At 38.7% G+C, this 18,877-nt stretch overlaps 1 protein-coding gene across 1 annotated transcript; it reads left to right on the forward strand.

Annotated features, from left to right (window-relative positions):
* Positions 1 to 206: 206 nt before the first annotated feature.
* Positions 207 to 18,449, forward strand: CR1L (complement C3b/C4b receptor 1 like). The gene is given in 10 exon segments (XM_055418766.2): positions 207 to 260; positions 6,730 to 6,910; positions 6,913 to 7,001; positions 7,004 to 7,127; positions 11,910 to 11,993; positions 11,996 to 12,074; positions 12,155 to 12,262; positions 13,778 to 13,884; positions 18,084 to 18,192; positions 18,194 to 18,449. Coding segments are annotated over 10 exon segments (1,191 nt in total).
* Positions 18,450 to 18,877: the final 428 nt, after the last annotated feature.

Here is an 18,877-nt window from a genome sequence, read left to right on the forward strand (position 1 = left end):
GGTGGAGTTGGACCAGTGGTGTGTCAACACTTCCTGGTTGGAGGAGCTTGCATCTGTGTTCTGGTGGGTGGAGGTGGATCTCTTCTCTCTATATTGTAATGAAATGTCCAATGGTGAGTTTTGGGGTGTCTATGTGTTTGGCATGGCTTTGGACACCCTTTCTCCTAATGTTCAGTGTTGTGTTCCTGCTTTGCTGAAGAATTAACATGGTGTGTCTTGCACTGGAACTTGTTGAATCTTGGGTGGATCTTGGTTTCAGTGTGGGTATGGAGACTTTTGGATGATCTCTTGTCTATTAATTTCCCCTGGAGTCAGTAGTTCTCTGATGTTCTAAAGTTCTGGAGTTAAGCCTTCTGTCTCTGGCGTTCAGTCTTTTTCTTATAGTAGCCTCAAGACAACTCCTTTTAAAGGGATTGGGTTGCCTTTCTGGGTGCCTGGTGTCCCCCACCAGCGTTCAGAAGTTGTTTTGTGGAAGTTGCTCAAAATTTAAATGATCTTTTGATGAATTTTTGGGGAGAAAGTGGTCTTCCCATCCTATTCCTCTGTCATCTTGGGACTGCTCCTGATCTTAGTTTTTTGAATGTTTAGTTTTATGCCAGCTTTCCCACTCTCCTCTTCACCTTTATCTAGAGGCTCTTCAGTTCCTCTTCACTTTCTGCTGTAAGGGTGGTTTCATCTGCATATCTGAGGTTATTGATATTTTCTTCTGACAATCTTGATTCCAGCTTGTGTTTCATCCAGCCTGGCATTTCACATGATGTACTCTGCATATAAGTTAAATAAGCAGTGTGACAGTATATAGCCTTGATGTACTACCCTCTTAATTTGGAACCAGCCTATTGTTCCATGTCCAGTTCTAACTGTTGCTTCTTGACCTGCATACAGGTCTCTCAAGAGACAGGTAAAGTGCTCTGGTATTCCCAACTCTTGAAGAATTTTCCAGTTTGTTGTAATCCACACAGTCAAAGCCTTTAGTGTAGTCAAATTTAGTAGGTTAAAACGAAATTTTTTCTCACAGTTCAGAAGCCAGAAGTTTAAAATCAAGATGTCAACAAGATTGATTCATTTTCCTGGGAGAACAAAAATTGTCCTATCCCTCTTTCCTACTTGTGGAAGTTGATGCAATCATTGACATTCCTGCACTTATATATGTATTTCTCTACTATTTGCCTCCATTGCACATGATTTCCTCCGTGTATGTCTTCTCTTTAGATTGAAGATCCACTCTGTTAACCCAAGTTGATTTCATTTCAAGATCCTTTACTTAAATATGTCTTCAAAGACTCTTTTTCCAAACAAATTCTCATTCACAAGTTCCATGGATTTGGACATGAAATATCTATTTAGGGAGTTGCCATTCAAACCACTAGAACCACTGAATATGACTAGATTTATCTATCTCTATTATTTTGCTTTCCTGTTGAATTGACTCTTTTATCATAATGAAATGTCCCTCTTTACCTTTCATAATATTTCTTTCCTTAAAATCTATTTTTATAATATTAATATAGAAACATCGACATTCTTTGTTTCTGATTTTGTATCACATATGTTTCAAATATATTACTTTCATCTGTTCTTTGTCTTACACTTAAAATTTATCAAGGGTTACCCTGGTAGTTCAGTAGTTAGGACTGTTTACTCTCACTGCTGACAGCCTGAGTTCAATCCCTGGTCAGGAAACTAAGTAAGAGTTTGCAAGCTGCCCAGCACGACCAAAATATAAACAAAAATAAAATAAAAATTTATCTCTTATAAACATCATATACTCAGATTTTGTTGCTTCATTCACTCTGAAAATCTTTGCCTTTAATTGAAATGCTTCAGTTCAGTTCAGTTCAGTTCAGTCACTCAGTCTTTGTGACCCCATGAACCGCAGCACACCAGGCCTCCCTGTCCATCACCAACTCCCGGAGTTCACTCAAACTCATGTCCATCCAGTCGGTGATGCCATCCAGCCACCTCATTCTCTGTCATCCCCTTCTCCTCCCGCCCCCAATCCCTCCCAGCATCAGAGTCTTTTCCAGTGAGTCAACTCGTCGCATGAGGTAGCCAAAGTATTGGAGTTTCAGCTTTAGCATCAGTCCTTCCAATGAACACCAGGACTGATCTCCTTTAGAATGGACTGGTCGGATCTCCTTGCAGTCCAACAGACTTTCAAAAGTCTTCTGCAGCACCACAGTTCAAAGGCATCGATTCTTCGGTGATCAGCTTTCTTCACAGTCCAACTCTCACATCCATACATGACCACTGGAAAAACCATAGCCTTGACTAGACGGACCTCTGTTGGCAGAGTCAGACACAACTGAAGTGACTTAGCAGCAGCACTGGGGAAACCATAGCTTTGACTAGACTGACCTTTATTGGCAAAGTAATATCTCTGCTTTTTAATATGCTGCCTAGGTTGGGTCATGGCTTTCTTTCCAGGAAGCAAGCGTCTTTTAATTTCATGGCTGCAGTCACCATCTGCAGTGATTTTGGAGCGTCCCCAAGTAAAGTCTCTCACTGTTTCCATTATTTCCCCATCTATTTGTCATGAAGTGATGGGACCAGATGCCATGATCTTAGTTTTCTGCATGTTGAATTTTAAGCCAACAGTTTCACGCTCCTCTTTCACTTTCATCAAGAGACTTTTTAGTTCCTCTTCACTTTCTGCATTAAGAGTGGTGTCATCTTCATATCTGAGGTTATTGATATTTCTCCTGGCAATCTTGATTCCAGCTGTGCTTCTCTCAGCCCAGTGTTCCTCATGATGTACTCTGCATATAAGTTAATAGAATATTTCAAGTTAATATAGTTACTTATATAGTGAGGTTTGCGTGTAGCATCTTGTTATTTTTTGTTGTTGTTTCTTAAGTTTTTCCTTTATTCTTCCTTTCTAACATTTTTAAACTAAACATTTTTATTACCCTATTTTTTCTCCTCAAGTAAATTTTATTTGTTATTTTATTTATTTGTATATTTTGTTTATTATCCTAGAGACTGGAATATAGATCCTTGATTTATTATGATTGAATTTATATTAATTATAACCTATTATAATTCTATAAACTATTATAAACAATGATTTTACCACATCCCAAACAGTGTAAGAACCCATAGCAGTTTTAACTCCACTTATGTCCTCTTGCCATTTCCTACTATTTTTTACATACATTTTGTATCTCACAAGACATTATAGTTGCTGCTTTTATAAGAGTGGTATTTATTTATATTTATCCACATGTTAACTCTGTTATACTTCTTTCATATTTCATTTTTATCAGTTCTATGTGGCACTATTTTCCTTCAGTCTATAGAATAATTTTTCAGTTCAGTTCAGTTCAGTCGCTCAGTCTTGTCCGACTCTCTGCGACCCCATGAATCACAGCACGCCAGGCCTCCCTGTCCATCACCAACTCCCGGAGTTCACTCAAACTCATGTCCACAGAGTCGGTGATGCCATGCAGCCATCTCATTCTCGGTCATCCCCTTCTCCTCCCGCCCCCAACCTTTCCCAGCATCAGAGTCTTTTCCAGTGAGTCAACTCGTCGCATGAGGTGGCCAAAGTATTGCAGTTTCAGCTTTAGCATCAGTCCTTCCAATGAACACCCAGGATCGATCTCCCTTAGAATGGTCTGGTTGGATCTCCTTGCGGTACAAGGGACTCTGTACTGTAAGTCTTCTGGCAATAAATGTTTTAAACGTTTTTCTAAGTATGATTCCTTTGAAAATTATCCTCTCTTTTTTCTGACTGCTTTTAAAATTGCTTCTTATTTTTTAAAATATAAATAATGCATCTAGGTAGGGATTTCTTTGTATTTGTTTTGGTTCAATGTATTTCATAAGTTTTGGAAAAATCTCTATCATTACTTCTTTGCACTGTTATCTCTCTCCCTTTGTTTTGGGATGCCTTATTTTTCTATCTTAAACATGTGCTTATCCTTATTCCTCTATTCTACAAGACTGTTACCCTCCTGTCTGTATTTATGTTTCTTTTGTTGCTCTGTGTTCTTGATGTTTTCTTCTATTCTAATTTCCCATGATTAAATTTTCAACTGTATCTAAACTGCCACTAATCTTATCCAAATTCAGAATTTCAGCAATTGCATTTTATATTTGTAGGACTTTTATTAGGTTCTTTCAAAATTTTCCCTATCACTTAAATTGTTTTTAATTTTTACCAACAATTTCCATTTTGTGTATTTTATCCTTTATTATTAGTAGTAATATAGTTTTTTTAAATCTGATAACAAAAATTCCAATATCTGGAGTCCTGATGGGTCAGTTTCTATTGTCAGTGAGTATGCTAGGTCTTGTTCTTGTTATTTTACTCATTCAAGTAACTGGTTACCTTTATTTTTTATTTTTTTTTTACATATTTTTAAAAATATTTTTTAAAACTCTTTTTATTTTTTTGGTAATTAATTTATTTTTTATTGGAGGCAAATTATTTTACAATATTATATTGGTTGGTTTTGCCATACATTGACATGAATTCGCCCCGGGTTTACATAAGTTCCCCCTCCTGAACCCCCCTCCCACCTCCCTCCTCCCTTTATCCTCCCTCTGGGTCATCCCCGCATGCCAGCCCCGAGCATCCTATAACATGCATTGACCCTGAACTAGTGATTCGTTTCACATATGACAACATACGTGTTTCAATGCCATTCTCCCAAATCATCCCACCCTCACCCTCTCCCATAGAGTCCCAAAGACTGTCCTATACATCTGTGTCTCTTTTGCTGTCTCGTATACAGGGTTATCATTTGCATCTTTCTAAATTCCATATATATGCGTTAGTATGCTGTATTAGTGTTTTTCTTTCTGGCTTACTTCACTCTGTATAATAGGCTCCAGTTTCATCCACCTCATTAGAACTGATTCAAATGTATTCTTTTTAATGGCTGAATAATACTCCATTGTGTATATGTACCAAAGCTTTCTTATCCATTCGTCTGCAGATGGACATCTAGGTTGCTTCCATGTCCTGGCTATTATAAACAGTGCTGCAATGAACATTGGAGTACATGTGTCTCTTTCAATTCTGGTTTCCTCGGTGTGTATGCCCAGGAGTGCGATTGCTGGATCATATGGCAGTTCTATTTCCAGCTTTTTGAGGAATCTCCACACTGTTCTCCATAGTGGCTGTACTAGTTTGCATTCCCACCAACAGTGTAAGAGGGTTCCTTTCTCTCCACATCCTCTCCAGCATTTATTGCATGTAGACTTTTGGATAGCAGCCATTCTGACTGGTGTGAAATGGTATCTGGTTACCTTTAAATGTGTATCAGGAATTATATTTGCACGCTTTTCTGTAGAAATAAATTCAAGGTTTTGGATGACTAATTTTCTTCCAGAGAGGGATTTTATTGTTGCTATTGTTTCTGCCAGATACCTGGGGACACTAGAAATCTGAGACTTTAATTCAATTTCAAAAACTAATTTTTTGAAGTCTCAGTACATATCAGGAGATATAAATACAATTTCTTATTTAAAGGACCTGAACTGCAATTTTTGTCCTTTGACTCAAAGTGAAAGTGGAAATTGCTCAGTTGTGTCTGACTCTTTGGGACCCCATGGAATACAGTCCAGGGAATTTTCTAGGCCAGAATACTGGAGTGGGTAGACTTTCCTCTCTCTAGGAGATTGTCCCAACCCAGGGATTAAACCCAGGTCTCCCACATTGCAGGCAAGTTCTTTACCAGCTAAGCCACAAGGGAAGCCCATGAATACTGGAGTGGGTAGCCTATCCCTTCTCCAATAGATCTTCCTGACCCAGGAATGGAACTGGGGTCTCCTGCATTGCAGCCGGTTTCTTTACCAACTGAGCTTTCAGGGAAGCCCTGATATCAGGAAAGCCTTTGACTCAATGAGCCTATCAAATGTCCCCTCCTGAATCAACTAATCTTTCGAAGGGAAAAGCAGCTCAAATGCTTGATTCTTTCCTGGATTTTCACCTTCTATGAGACCATAGTCCCTCATTTGTTACCACCCTGATACATATTTTATATTTTCCAAGCATTTCTAATTTTTCTCTGGAGGTAAGTGGGAAATGGGTGGAGAAATATTTGATGTCAATTATTGAAATTACCAGAAGCAAAATCTTCCTTAAGAATTTTCATTTTTAATTTTGTTTTAGAAATTTAGTCGATGTTATTTATTACAGTTATATGGTGTTAGAAAAATACAACTTCTTCCATGTCCTGTTATGTGCTATGTCTTACTTTTACATTTACAAGTGTATCTGACATGTCTTGCAGGCTATTCTATGATCACTTTTACATGGGTATACTATTATGAAATCAAACTTAGGCTTGATAAAACAAATTGGTAAGTTTTCTCCTTTTTATCTTGTGAAACATTCAAAATTACATTTAGAAGTATATACTACATGAAAGTATGATATAACTTCTTTGTGAAAATTTTTTTTCTATTTTTACAAGTTTCTTGGTCTATACTAGCTTTCTATGTCTACTTTAGTGAATATTGGTAATTTATATTTCTATTTACATCATTTAGATTTTCAAAATATCATAGTCTTCAGTTTCATAAATATTCTCATGCTTACCCAAATATACTCAAATTGTATTTAGGCATGACCATGTAAATTAAAACTTTGTAAAACCTTATCTAGGTTAGCAAAGATTCAAATCTAATAATAAAGGTAAAATAAAGATAGTTACAATTTAGTGACTCATTTGATTTCTCTCAATAGTCATTTTAATTCACTGCTTTCCATTTCCTTAGGCATTCTCTGGGCCACTCCCAGGCATTACCAATGGAGATTTCAATAACACCAACAGGGAATATTTTAAGTATGAAACAGTGGTGACCTACCACTGGAATCTTGGAGATAGAAGACAAAAGCTGATTGACCTCATGGGTGAACCATCAATATATTGCAACAGTGAAGGCAATCAAGTGGGCATTTGAGCAGATCTCCCGTCCAGGGCATTATATCTAATAAATTCACACCTTTGATCATTGAAAATGTAATAAATATGTCTGAGAACAAAAGTTTTTATTTTCCTTATATGAAACTGTGAGTTTTATGTGTCAGGCTGGCTTTACCATGAAAGGACTCTCTATTGTTCATTTCTAGGCCCAAAATGTGTGGAAACTGGAGCTGCCCAGTTGCTCCAGGGGTGAGTCTGACTGAGGCCATGAAGGTGCCTCCAAATGACACGAGTTGTAGGAGGATAAGGAGATTTGTGTTTGTCCTGGAGGGAAGATGTCTAGTGAGCAGTGTGTAAAAGTACATTTTCTTGGGAGGAAACATGAAATAAAGCAGGTATGTGCATATGTGTACATGTTCAAACTCAGAAGCAAAGATAAATCAGGGCAAAGAATGCACAATCTCCTTGCAATTCTTATAAACAATGTTTCTGCACATATCACCACTGATACTCTCTATAATCTTTCAGTTACTCCTTTTTTTAAGTTAAAGTAATCTTTTTAAAAAAATTAATTAGTTACTCTTGAGTACTGTAAGTGATAATACATAATGAGTCCTCTTGTTAAGCACTATTATATAGTCTATGTGAACTGAAAGTGAAAGTCACTCAGTTGTGTCCAACTTTTTGTGACACCATGGACTATACAGTCCAGGGAATTCTCTAGGCCAGAATACTGAAGTGGGTAGCTTTTCTTTTATCCAGGGGATCTTACCAACCCAGGGATCAAACTCAGGTCTCCTGCATTGCAGGCGGATTCTTTACCAACTGAGCCACAAGTGAAGCCCAAGAATATTAGAGTGGGTAGCCTATCCTTCTCCAGTGGATCTCCCAGACCCTGGAATGGAACTGGAATCTCCTGCATTGCAGGCAGGTTCTCTACCAACTGAGCTATCAGGTAAGTAAGGCCTTGAGCTTAATTCTTAAAAAAAGGCATGAGGTAGTTAATATTCTTTTCACATTTTACAGGGAAAGTGAGTCTTAGAGAGTTTAGATAACTGTTCAAAATTATTAAGCTAGTAACTATGGGGCTGACTGAGGCTCGGATCATGAACTCCTTATTGCCAAATTCAGACTTAAATTGAAGAAAGTGGGGAAAGCCCCCAGACCATTCAGGTATGACCTAAATCAAATCCCTTGGAAGTGAGAAATAGATTTAAGGGACTAGATCTGACAGACAGAGTACCTGATGAACTATGGACAGAGGTTCATGACATTGTACAGGAGACAGGTCTCAAGACCATTCCCAAGAAAAAGAAATGCAAAAAAGCAAAATGGCTGTCTGAGGAGGCCTTATAAATAGCTGTGAAAAGAAGAGAGGTGAAAGGCAAAGGAGAAAAGGAAAGATATACCCATTTGAATGCAGAGTTCCAAAGAATAGCAAGGAGAGACAAGAAAGCCTTCCTCAAGGATCAATGCAAAAAACAGAAGAAAACAATGGGAAGACTAGAGAATGGGAAAGACTAGAGACCTCTTTAAGAAACTTAGAGATACCAAGGGAACATTTCATGCAAAGATGGGCTCAATAAAGGACAGAAATGGTATGGACCTAACAGAAGCAGAAGATATTAAGAAGAGGTGGCAAGAATACACAGAAGAGTTATACAAAAAAGATCTTCATGACCAAGATAATCACGATGGTGTGATCACTCACACTCACCTAGAGCCAGACATCCTGGAATGTGAAGTCATTCACACTAGGGCCTTAGGAATCAACACTACGAACAAAGCTAGTGGAGGTGATGGAATTCCAGTAGAACTCTTTCAAATCCTGAAAGATGGTGCTATAAAAGTGCTGCACTCAATATTCTAGCAAATTTCGAAAACTCAGCAGTGGCCACAGGACTGGAAAATGTCAGTTTTCATTCCAGTCCCAAAGAAAGGCAATGCCAAAGAGTGCTCAAACCACAGCACAATTGCACTCCTTCCACAGGCTAGTAAAGTAATGCTCAAATTCTCCAAGCCAGGCTTCAATAGTATGCGGACCATGAACTTTCAGATGTTCAAGTTGGATTTAGGAAAAGCAGATGAACCAGAGATCAAATTGCCAACATCTGCTGGATCATCGAAAAAGTAAGAGAGTTCCAGAAAAACATTTATTTCTCCTTTATTGACTATGCCAAAGCTTTTGACTGTGTAGACCACAATAAACTGGAAAATTCTGAAAGAGATGGGAGAACCAGACCACCTGACCTGCCTCTTGAGAAACCTATATTCAGGTAAGAAAAGCAACACTTAGAACTGGACATGGAACAACAGACTGGTTCCAAATAGGAAAAGGAGTACATCAAGGCTGTATATTGTCACCCTGCTTATTTAACTTATATGCAGAGTACATCATGAGAAACGCTGGGCTGGCGGAAGCACAAGCTGGAATCAAGGTTGCTGGGAGAAATATCAATAATCTCAGATATGCAGATGATACCACCTTTTATGGCAGAAATTGAAGAGGAAATAAAAAGCCTCTTGATGAAAGTGAAAGAGGAGAGTGAAAAAGTTGGCTTGAAGCTCAACATTCAGAAAACTAAGGTCATGGCGTCCGGTCCCATCACTTCGTGGCAAATAGATGGGGAAAAAGTGGAAACAGTGGGTGACTTTATTTTTTGGGTCTCCAATACCACTGAATATGGTGATTGCAGTCATGAAATTAAAAGATGCTTACTCCTTGGAAGGAAAGTTATGACCAACCTAGACAGCATATTAAATTGCAGAGCCATTACTTTGTCAACAAAGGTCCATCTAGTCAAGGCTATGTTTTTTCCAGTAGTCATGTATGGATGTGAGAGTTGGGCTGTAAAGAAAGCTGAGTGCTGAAGAATTGATGCCTTTGAACTGTCGTGCTGGAGAAGACTCTTGAGAGTCCCATGGACTGCAAGGAGATCCAACCAGTCCATCCTAAAGGAGATCAGTCCTGGGTTTTCATTGGAAGGACTGATGTTGAAGCTGAAACTCCAATACTTTGGCCACCTGATGCGAAGAGGTGACTCATTAGAAAAGACCCTGATGCTGGGAAAGATTGAAGGCAGGAGGAGAAGGGCATAACAGAGGATGAGATGATTGGATGGCATCACTGACTCAACTTAAATGGGTTTTGGTAGACTCCAGGAGTTGGTGATGGATAGGATGCTGTGGTTCATGGGGTCTCAAAGAGTCAGACACGACTGAGCAACGGAACTGAACTGCACTATGGGGAGGACCAGAACCCAAGTCTACCTGATTCTAGAGCTAGGAAAAAAAATAACAAACTAGTCTATATATTTCAAGGAGTGAGGGGTTTACTGCAGGTGATAAGTGTTAAAAGGACAGGAAGAGCTAATGGAGGCAGGAAATGTTACCAGAGCTCAGAAACCTGCCATTTCCTCTGGACTAGAGCACAGGTGCCTGAAACTGCCTGTGAACATCTATTTCTTTCAACTGCTCATGCTACAGAAGCTGCCACTGCTGCCAGAAGGTAGCTGAGGTTGCTAAAACATGCAGTCATTGCCATTTCTGGAACTAAAGTTGCTGCTACCAAGAAAGAGCCATTAATTGCCACTTCCTGAGCCTGTCTACAAGCTGAAACTGCAATACTTTGGCCACCTCATGCGACGAGTTGACTCACTGGAAAAGACTCTGGTGCTGGGAAAGGTTGGGGGCAGGAGGAGAAGGGGACGATGGAGAATGAGATGGCTGGATGGCATCACCGACTCTGTGGACATGAGTTTGAGTGTACTCCGGGAGTCGGTGATGGACAGGGAGGCCTGGCGTGCTGTAATTCATGGGGTCGCGGAGAGGCGGACACGACTGAGCGACTGAACTGAACTGAACTGAGCCCGTCTACAAGAAGAATGACTTCTATCATCTTTCTGCTTTTTAATTCAGTATCTATGCCTCCAACTGTCAGCTTAACCAGGGCACAGCTGATAAGAAAGACAATCAATTTTAGCTTTCAGGCTTGTAGCCTCAGCAGTCAAAGGAGAATGCAGAAGTGTGAGGCTTAGTCAACAGAGATTTAACCAGCACGGTACTTAAATATCACACCACAGTGCACTTATTAATCAAGGGAAACAAGGGACTGATAAGCCCTGAAATTCGATATTACAACATCCTAGTATTTACAAAGACCTTAAAGGGGTAATTTATTCTAGTGCAATGACCCATTTTATTCTTTTTATTTTTGAGAAAGCTAAAGTCTAAGCAGAGAAACTGATCTGATTTAAGCCAAAGTGAAATGACTTTTCTTGTTACTACAATTTTACATAATTTAAGAGATTCAAATGTATTCTGATTCTGGGTTCAAACCAACTGTATATAGAGACAGAGACTCAGGTACAAATTATGGTATGGAATATGCAGTCTTATTGTGAGGACTGTAGGCTTTTTAGAAGATTTCACTCAATGATTATCTTTTCATTGGAATGAAATGAATGGTTGAGGAGGACTTGGCTCTATAGAGTGTAGAGAGGAGACCCATTTTCTCTGCCAAACCATGGCAGGTGGCCACTGAAGAGTTTGAAAGAGATGTCTGAATTTTGTTTGTCACAGCATAGTGTGATAGGTGATTGGGCAATATTTTCGATGAGATTTGGGCACAAGCATTTCTTACTGCCAAAAAGGTGGATGTAAATTGGTGATGCCTTTCTAGAAAGGAGGTATGAAGATATAAAAATCCATCAACCTAACAACTGTGTACTGAGTGAACAGTGATATTAATAGAACAAAATGTGGATGGGAACTGTATGCTATGTCATCTCAGGAGTGTACTTTAGATGGAAACCATGAACCGAGGATGTCTCAGTTCTAGTCACTGTTCTGCAGTGTATCAGTTCTTTTAACAAGACTCTCTCTCTCTGTTTAAATTTGCCATCAATAAAATGTTAGTTTACCACAACTGTTAAAACATATAGACTTATGGTTATGAGTCTCTTGGCTAGCTCACCAATGAGGAAAAGTTATTTTCACACAATTAAGGGCACTTTGTTTCTCTTTCTCCAGTATGTCAGCCACCTCCAGAAACTCTGCATGGTAAACACACTCCAAGCCACAAGGATGACTTTTCTCCTGGACAGGAAGTGTTCTATAGCCCGGCTATGATCTCTGAGGGACTGCTTCTTTGTGCTGCACATTCCAGGGAGATTGGAGCCTGGCAGCCCCTCAATGTGCCTATACTCTCTGGTTTTTAGACCAATCTCTTTGTCCCTCATGGGAATATCTCATTCCTCTTTTTTTTTTTTTTTTTCTCCAGTGAAATCTTATGCTGACTTTCTGGACTAACTTCTTAATGTAAGTGTACACTTTGCACTTAATTTCCAGCTTGGAGCACAAGTATCCTTCATTTGTGATGAGGGGTGAGTGTGAGCTGATTGGTTTGCTGAACGCTGAAACTGAGCTTCATTCCTCCAATTAAAATAAATAAATTTAAAAAATGTGTTTAGTGTGATTTTGAAAAAAAAGGAAATATTCAGAGGTATTAAATTTGGGAAGTGTATATGGAAAGTAAGAATGAGGAACAGGTGGAACTAATAAACATGAGATATGAAGGAAAACCTGAAACAAAAATTAAACGGCAAGTTCAAAACCACAAGTATAGCCACTGGTTATGAGCATATATAGGTGACACATTAAGTGAAGAAATCATACTCTCCAAGCATAAAAGAAAAAGAGCAATTTTCAGAGATCCAGGAAAAGATTGATATGTGGGAAAATCTTATTAAAATTAACTGAGATCATTTAGGAATTATTTCAGAAAGCTTTTAACCACCAAAAGTAAATTTTGTAGTAGGAGTGAAGGTATAATTATAGTTCATCCAATCATATGTCACCTGGTTATTAACAGACTAAGGGCTCTGAAATGGGATTGTGGTGGCTGATGTTAATGTTTTAAGTAAGGTCATTCACTTGTTTATCAGAATCTTTTACAGCATGCACATCTCTACATGGAAAGTATAAAGCATGAGCAATAAAGCGCCTGATCTCAAAATGTTCCAAAGAATAATTGTCAGCAGCCAAAAAGCAGCACCTAATAAATTTAGAAACCTTGAGGGCCAAGTCTTACTTGGTGGCTCAGTGATAAAGAATCTACTTGCAATGCAGAAGATGCAAGAGACATAGGTTCGATCCCTGGGTCAGGAGGATCCCTTGGTGGAGGAAATAGCAGCCCACTCCAGTATTCTTGCCAGGGAAAATCCCACGGACCGAGGAGCCTGGTGGGCTACAATCCATAGGGTTGCAAAGAGTTGGACATAACTGAGAGACTGAACACACACACACACACACACAAGGGTTCAACATACATTGAGAATTTTGGAGGATTTCGTACCAGAATTATTTCCAATCTCCTTTCATTTTTGCTCCCACTATATTCACACTTACTCTTTTGTAGCCCAACAAGGTGTTGTGAACTTTCTACATCACCACCACAAATATAGAGATAAAAGAATAGTCATTGTTCTCTTTCCAGTTATTCTTTGCTTTATTAATCCAAACTGACAGCTGCTTTGCTAGCTGTTCCAGTGCCTTCACTTGGAGGATGTTTTATTCTAATAATGATTATGAGATGATTTATCAGCATTACCATGGGATGCTCAGAGAGAGACTGATTTCTCTGAGTCTGGATCCAGGATCAAGGAGATGGCAGCTATGCTACAACTGCCTTCTTCATCTTAAGCTCTATAATGTGACCATTTAACTGTGCTTTGCTGTTATCCCTCACCGTTCCGGAAGCTGTGACTTTTCAAGACTGGTGTGGCGTCTGCACCCCTGCCACCTGCTGGTTTCGGATCCTCAAAATGATGAGATTTTTGCAAACAAAATGGCATTTTGGTTGAAAATGTTTCCATATTCACAAATATTTACTTCCTTAGATTCCAATTAAAAAGCAGTTCTGCTAGTTACTGTGTCTTGGTTGAAATGGAAAGCCTTTGAAATAGCAGTGCTTCAGTGAATGTGCATAGAAGGGATAACACTGAAGGCAAATTTCTCCCTTTAATCTGTTTGTAATTTGACTCCTGGTCTCTCCAGCAGTTGTTTCTCTATTTTCTAATTCTAATTATTGACAAGTATTTGCTTGCTTTATGAGTATTTTATTGTGATTCAATTTGTTGTAATTCACTTTCAAGTGCATCATATGTTTCGGGAACCATCTGATCAGACTCTGCCATTTAAAATTCTTTGTTTAACATGATAAATCTTGCTGTAGTTTGCCTCTAAATCAGGAAAGATTAGCTAATGTAAAGCTTTGACCAATTTCTGTTTTTCTAATATCCATTTATGATTAAAAAAAAAAAAAAACTCCAGAAAGCAGGAATAGAAGGAACATTGGAGAAGGCAATGGTGACCCACTCCAGTACTCTAGCCTGGAAAATCCCTTGGATGGAGGAGCCTGATGGGCTGCAGTCCATAGGGTCGCTAGGAGTTGGACACAACTGAGCGACTTCACTTTCACTTTTCACTTTCATGCATTGGAGAAGGAAATGGCAACCCACTCCAGTATTCTTGCCTGGAGAATCCCACGGACAGAGGATCCTAGTTGGGTTGCCGTCTATGGGGTCGCACAGAGTCGGACACGACTGAAGTGACTTAGCAGTAGCAGTACCTCAACGTAATAAAAACTATATATGATAAACCCACAGCAAACATTATCCTCAATGGTGAAAAATTGAAATCATTTCCCCTAAAGTCAGGAACAAGACAAGGGCACCCACTCTCACCACTACTATTCAACATACTTTTGGGTTTTGGCCACAGCAATCAAAGCAGAAAAAGAAACAAAAGTAATCCAGATTGGAAAACAAGAAGTAAAACTGTCACTGTTTGCAGATGACATGATCCTCCACAAAGAAAACCCTAAAGACTCCACCAGAAAATTACTAGAGCTAATTAATGACTATAGTAAATTTGCAGGATATAAAATCAACACACAGAAGTCCCTTGCATTCCTATACACTAACAATGAGAAAAAAGAAAGAGAAATTAAGGAAACGATTCCATTCACCTTTGCAACGAAAAGAATAAAATATTTAGGAATACATCTAGCTAAAGAAACAAAAGACTTATATATAGAAAACTATAAAACACTAGTGAAAGAAATCAAAGAGGACACAAATAGATGGAGAAATAGACCATGTTCATGGATCAGAAAAATCAATATAGTGAAAATGAGTATATTACCCAAAGTAATTTATAGGTTCAATGCAATCCCTATCAAGCTACCAACGGTATTTTTCACAGAGCTAGAACAAATAATTTCACAATTTGTATGGAAATACATAAAACCTCGAATAGCCAAAGCAATCTTGAGAAAGAAGAATGAAACTGGGGGAATCAACATGCCCAACTTCAGTTTCTACTACAAAGCCACAGTCATCAAGACAGTATGGTATTGGCACAAAGACAGAAACAAAGATCAGTGGAACAAAACAGAAAGCCCAGAGATAAATCCACGCACCTATGGACACCTTATCTTTGACAAAGGAGGCAAGAATATTCAATGGAGAAAAGACAGTCTCTTTAACAAGTGGTGCTGGGAAAACTGGTCAGCCACTTGTAAAAGAATGAAACTTGAACACTTCCTAACACCATACACAAAAATAAACTCAAAATGGATTAAAGATCTAAATGTAACACCAAAACTATAAAACTCCTAAAGGAAAACATAGGCAAAACACTCTCCGACATAAACCACAGCAGGATCCTCTATGACCCACCTCCCAGAATATTGGAAATAAAAGCAAAAACAAACAAATGGGACCTAATTAAAATTAAAAGCTTCTGTACAACAAAGGAAACTATATGCAAGGTGAAAAGACAGCCTTCAGAATGGGAGAAAATAATAGCAAATGAAGCAATGGACAAAGAATTCATCTCAAAAATATACAAGCAACTCTTGCAACTCAAATCCAGAAAAATAAACAACCCAATCAAAAAGTGGTCCAAATAACTAAACAGACATTGCTCCAAAGACATACAGATGGCTAACAAACACTTGAAAAGATGCTCAACATCACTGATTATCAGAGAAATGCAAATCAAAACCACAGTGAGTACCATTTCACTCCAGTCAGAATGGCTGCTATCCAAAAGTCTACAAGCAATAAATGCTGGAGAGGGTGTGGAGAAAAGGGAACCCTCTTACACAGCTGGTGGGAATGCAAACTAGTACAGCCACTATGGATAACAGTGTGGAGAATCCTTTAAAAACTGGAAATAGAACTGCCATATGACCCAGCAATCCCACTGCTGGACATACACATCTGCTACTGTTGCTAAGTCGCTTCAGTCGTGTCCGACTCTGTGTGACCCCATAGACGGCAGCCCACCAGTCTACCCCATCCCTGGGATTCTCCAGGCAAGAACACTGGAGTGGGTTGCCATGTCCTTCTCCATACACATCTAGGAAACCAGAATTGAAAGAGACACGTGTGCCCCAATGTTCATTGCAGCACTATTTATAATAGCCAGGACATGGAAGCAGAAAAATGGATAAGAAAGCTGTGGTACATATACACAATGGAATATCGCTCAGCCATTAAAAAGAATACATTTGAATCAGTTCTAATAAGGTGGATGAAACTGGAGCCTATTAAACAGAGTGAAATAAGCCAGAAAGAAAAACACCAATGCAGTATACTAATGCATATATATGGAATTTAGAAAGATGGTAACAATAACCCTGTATGTGAGACAGCAAAAGAGAGACAGATGTATAGAACAGTCTTTTGGACTCTGGGAGAGGGTAAGGGTGGGATGATTTGGGAGAATGGCATTGAAACATGTATATTATCATATGTGAAATGAATTGCCAGTCCAGGTTCGATCCATGATACAGGATGCTCGGGGCTGGTGCACCGGGATGACCCAGACAGATGGGATGGGGAGGGAGGTGGGAGGGGTTTCAGGATGGGGAACACATGTACCCCCTTGGCAGATTCATGTTAATGTATGGCAAAACCAATATAATATTGTAAAGTTAAAATAAATAAATAAGTAAATAAATACGTAAAACATTAAAAAAAAATAACAAAAAGAAGGGATAGCACTGAAGGCCAATTTCTCCCTCTAATCTGTTTGTAATTTGACTCCTGGTCTCTCCAGCAGTTGTTTCTCTATTTTCTAATTCTAATTATTGACAAGTATTTGCTTGTTTTAAGAGTATTTTATTGTGATTCAATTTGTTTAATTAACTTAAAGTGCATCATATGTTTAGGGAACCATCTGATCAGGCTCTGCCATTTAGAATTCTTTGTTTAACATGATAAATCCTGCTGTAGTTTGCCTCTAAATCAGGAAAGATTAGCTAATGTTAAGTTTTGTCCAATTTCTTTTTTTTTTCTTTCTTTTGTTTAATGTTATCGAAGTACTCTACTGTTTTTGCATTTGCTAATATGCAAGTATAAAACATTCATTCATTTAATTCAATTTATTGAGCATATACTCTGTGTTTGATGTTCTTCCAGACACTGGTGTTATAGCAGTGAACAAGATGAGCAAATTCCCTGTCCTGTGTTATTTATACTTAAGTGAAGAGGTGGCACAAGAAAGAAAAAACATTAAAGTAATTTTTATGGAGACGGTAGATCAGAGCAGTGCAGGAATAAGGGAAAAATGGGGAACAACATTACACAGGCTGAGCTGTTTAAGACTCCTTAAATTCTCAGAACTTGTATCTAGGTAATTATGCTGAAAGATTCAGAAACCATAAGCTGATTAAAACATGAGTCTCCAATATGCAATGATTAGTTGATTAGTATATGTGGAATATATATGTAAAAATCTTTCCTGAGAATATAAGCTCCTGGGAAGACAAGGAATTTATCTGTGTTCTTCACCATTTTATCACCAGACCCTGATGAATGACTGACACAGAGTAAGTACTCAATTAATATACATTGAGTAAATGAATGACTTATCCTCCATGAGATTTTTTTGCTTCTTTAAAAGTTTTTGTACTTAACTAAAGGTGTAAATTTCTCTTATTCAGAATACTTAAAAGCCTGGAAGATTCAGGATAAGCAAATTCTTTTATATAGTTTTGATTAAAAATTGATATTGAAATCTCAGTTGATCTAGTCCATTCTGTGTTTTTAGGTAGTACCAACCATAGCACCCTATGACTGCAGATTACCTCTGGTGAAAACTCTTCAATAAAACATATTTTTACCTTCTTTCCAGAAATTTTGTGTCCAAATCAATCTGATATCCTTAGCTGGAGACACAGAGGAAAACCTCTGGAAGTCTTTCCTTTTGGAAAAGAAGTAACTTATATGTGGAACCTGCACCTAGAAAGGGATGAGCTTCAGCCTCACTGGGGAAAGCACCATCTGCTGCACCAGTGACAGTCGGGGAAAGGAATCTGGAGAGGTCCTGTGCCTTGCTGTGCACTTCCAGCTTAGTGCACACTACCCCACGTTCCAAAAGGCTTCAGAATATCTAAACAAGACTCTCCAAATTTCCATAATTACAAGGTGGTGTTTATTTGTGCACTTCACAAAATTAAATGCCAAATCAACAATAGTTTTAAGAGGCATCAACATGTAAGATTCTGATGATCTTTGGTTCAAGTCAGTCAGTCTTGTCTCTCTGTGACCCCATGGATTATAGCCCACCAGGGTCCTCTGTCCATGGAATTCTCCAGGCAAGAATACTGAAGGGGTTGCCGTTTCCTTCTTCTGGAGATCCTGACCCAGAGATTGAATGAGGCCTCCTGAATTGCAGATTGAGGAAGCAGGTGTTGTGCTATACAATACATCCTTTTAGATTATTTTATTTATATATTTAGCTCTGTTGGGTCTTGGTTGCAGCATGAGGAATCTTTGTAGGGTCAGGTGGGATATTTTGCTGCTGTGCACAAGCTCTTTAGTTGTGGAACCATGGCTCAATAGTTGCTGTGCTTGGTCCCCAGAGCAGAAGGTTCCAGTAGCTATGATATGCAGTCTCTATAGTTGTGGCATGTGGGCTCCAGAGAC

The sequence above is a fragment of the Moschus berezovskii genome, chromosome 17 (genome assembly GCF_049115385.1).
Source record: "Moschus berezovskii isolate FMDL1 chromosome 17, NW_MosBer_1.0, whole genome shotgun sequence".
Lineage (NCBI taxonomy): Eukaryota > Metazoa > Chordata > Mammalia > Artiodactyla > Moschidae > Moschus > Moschus berezovskii.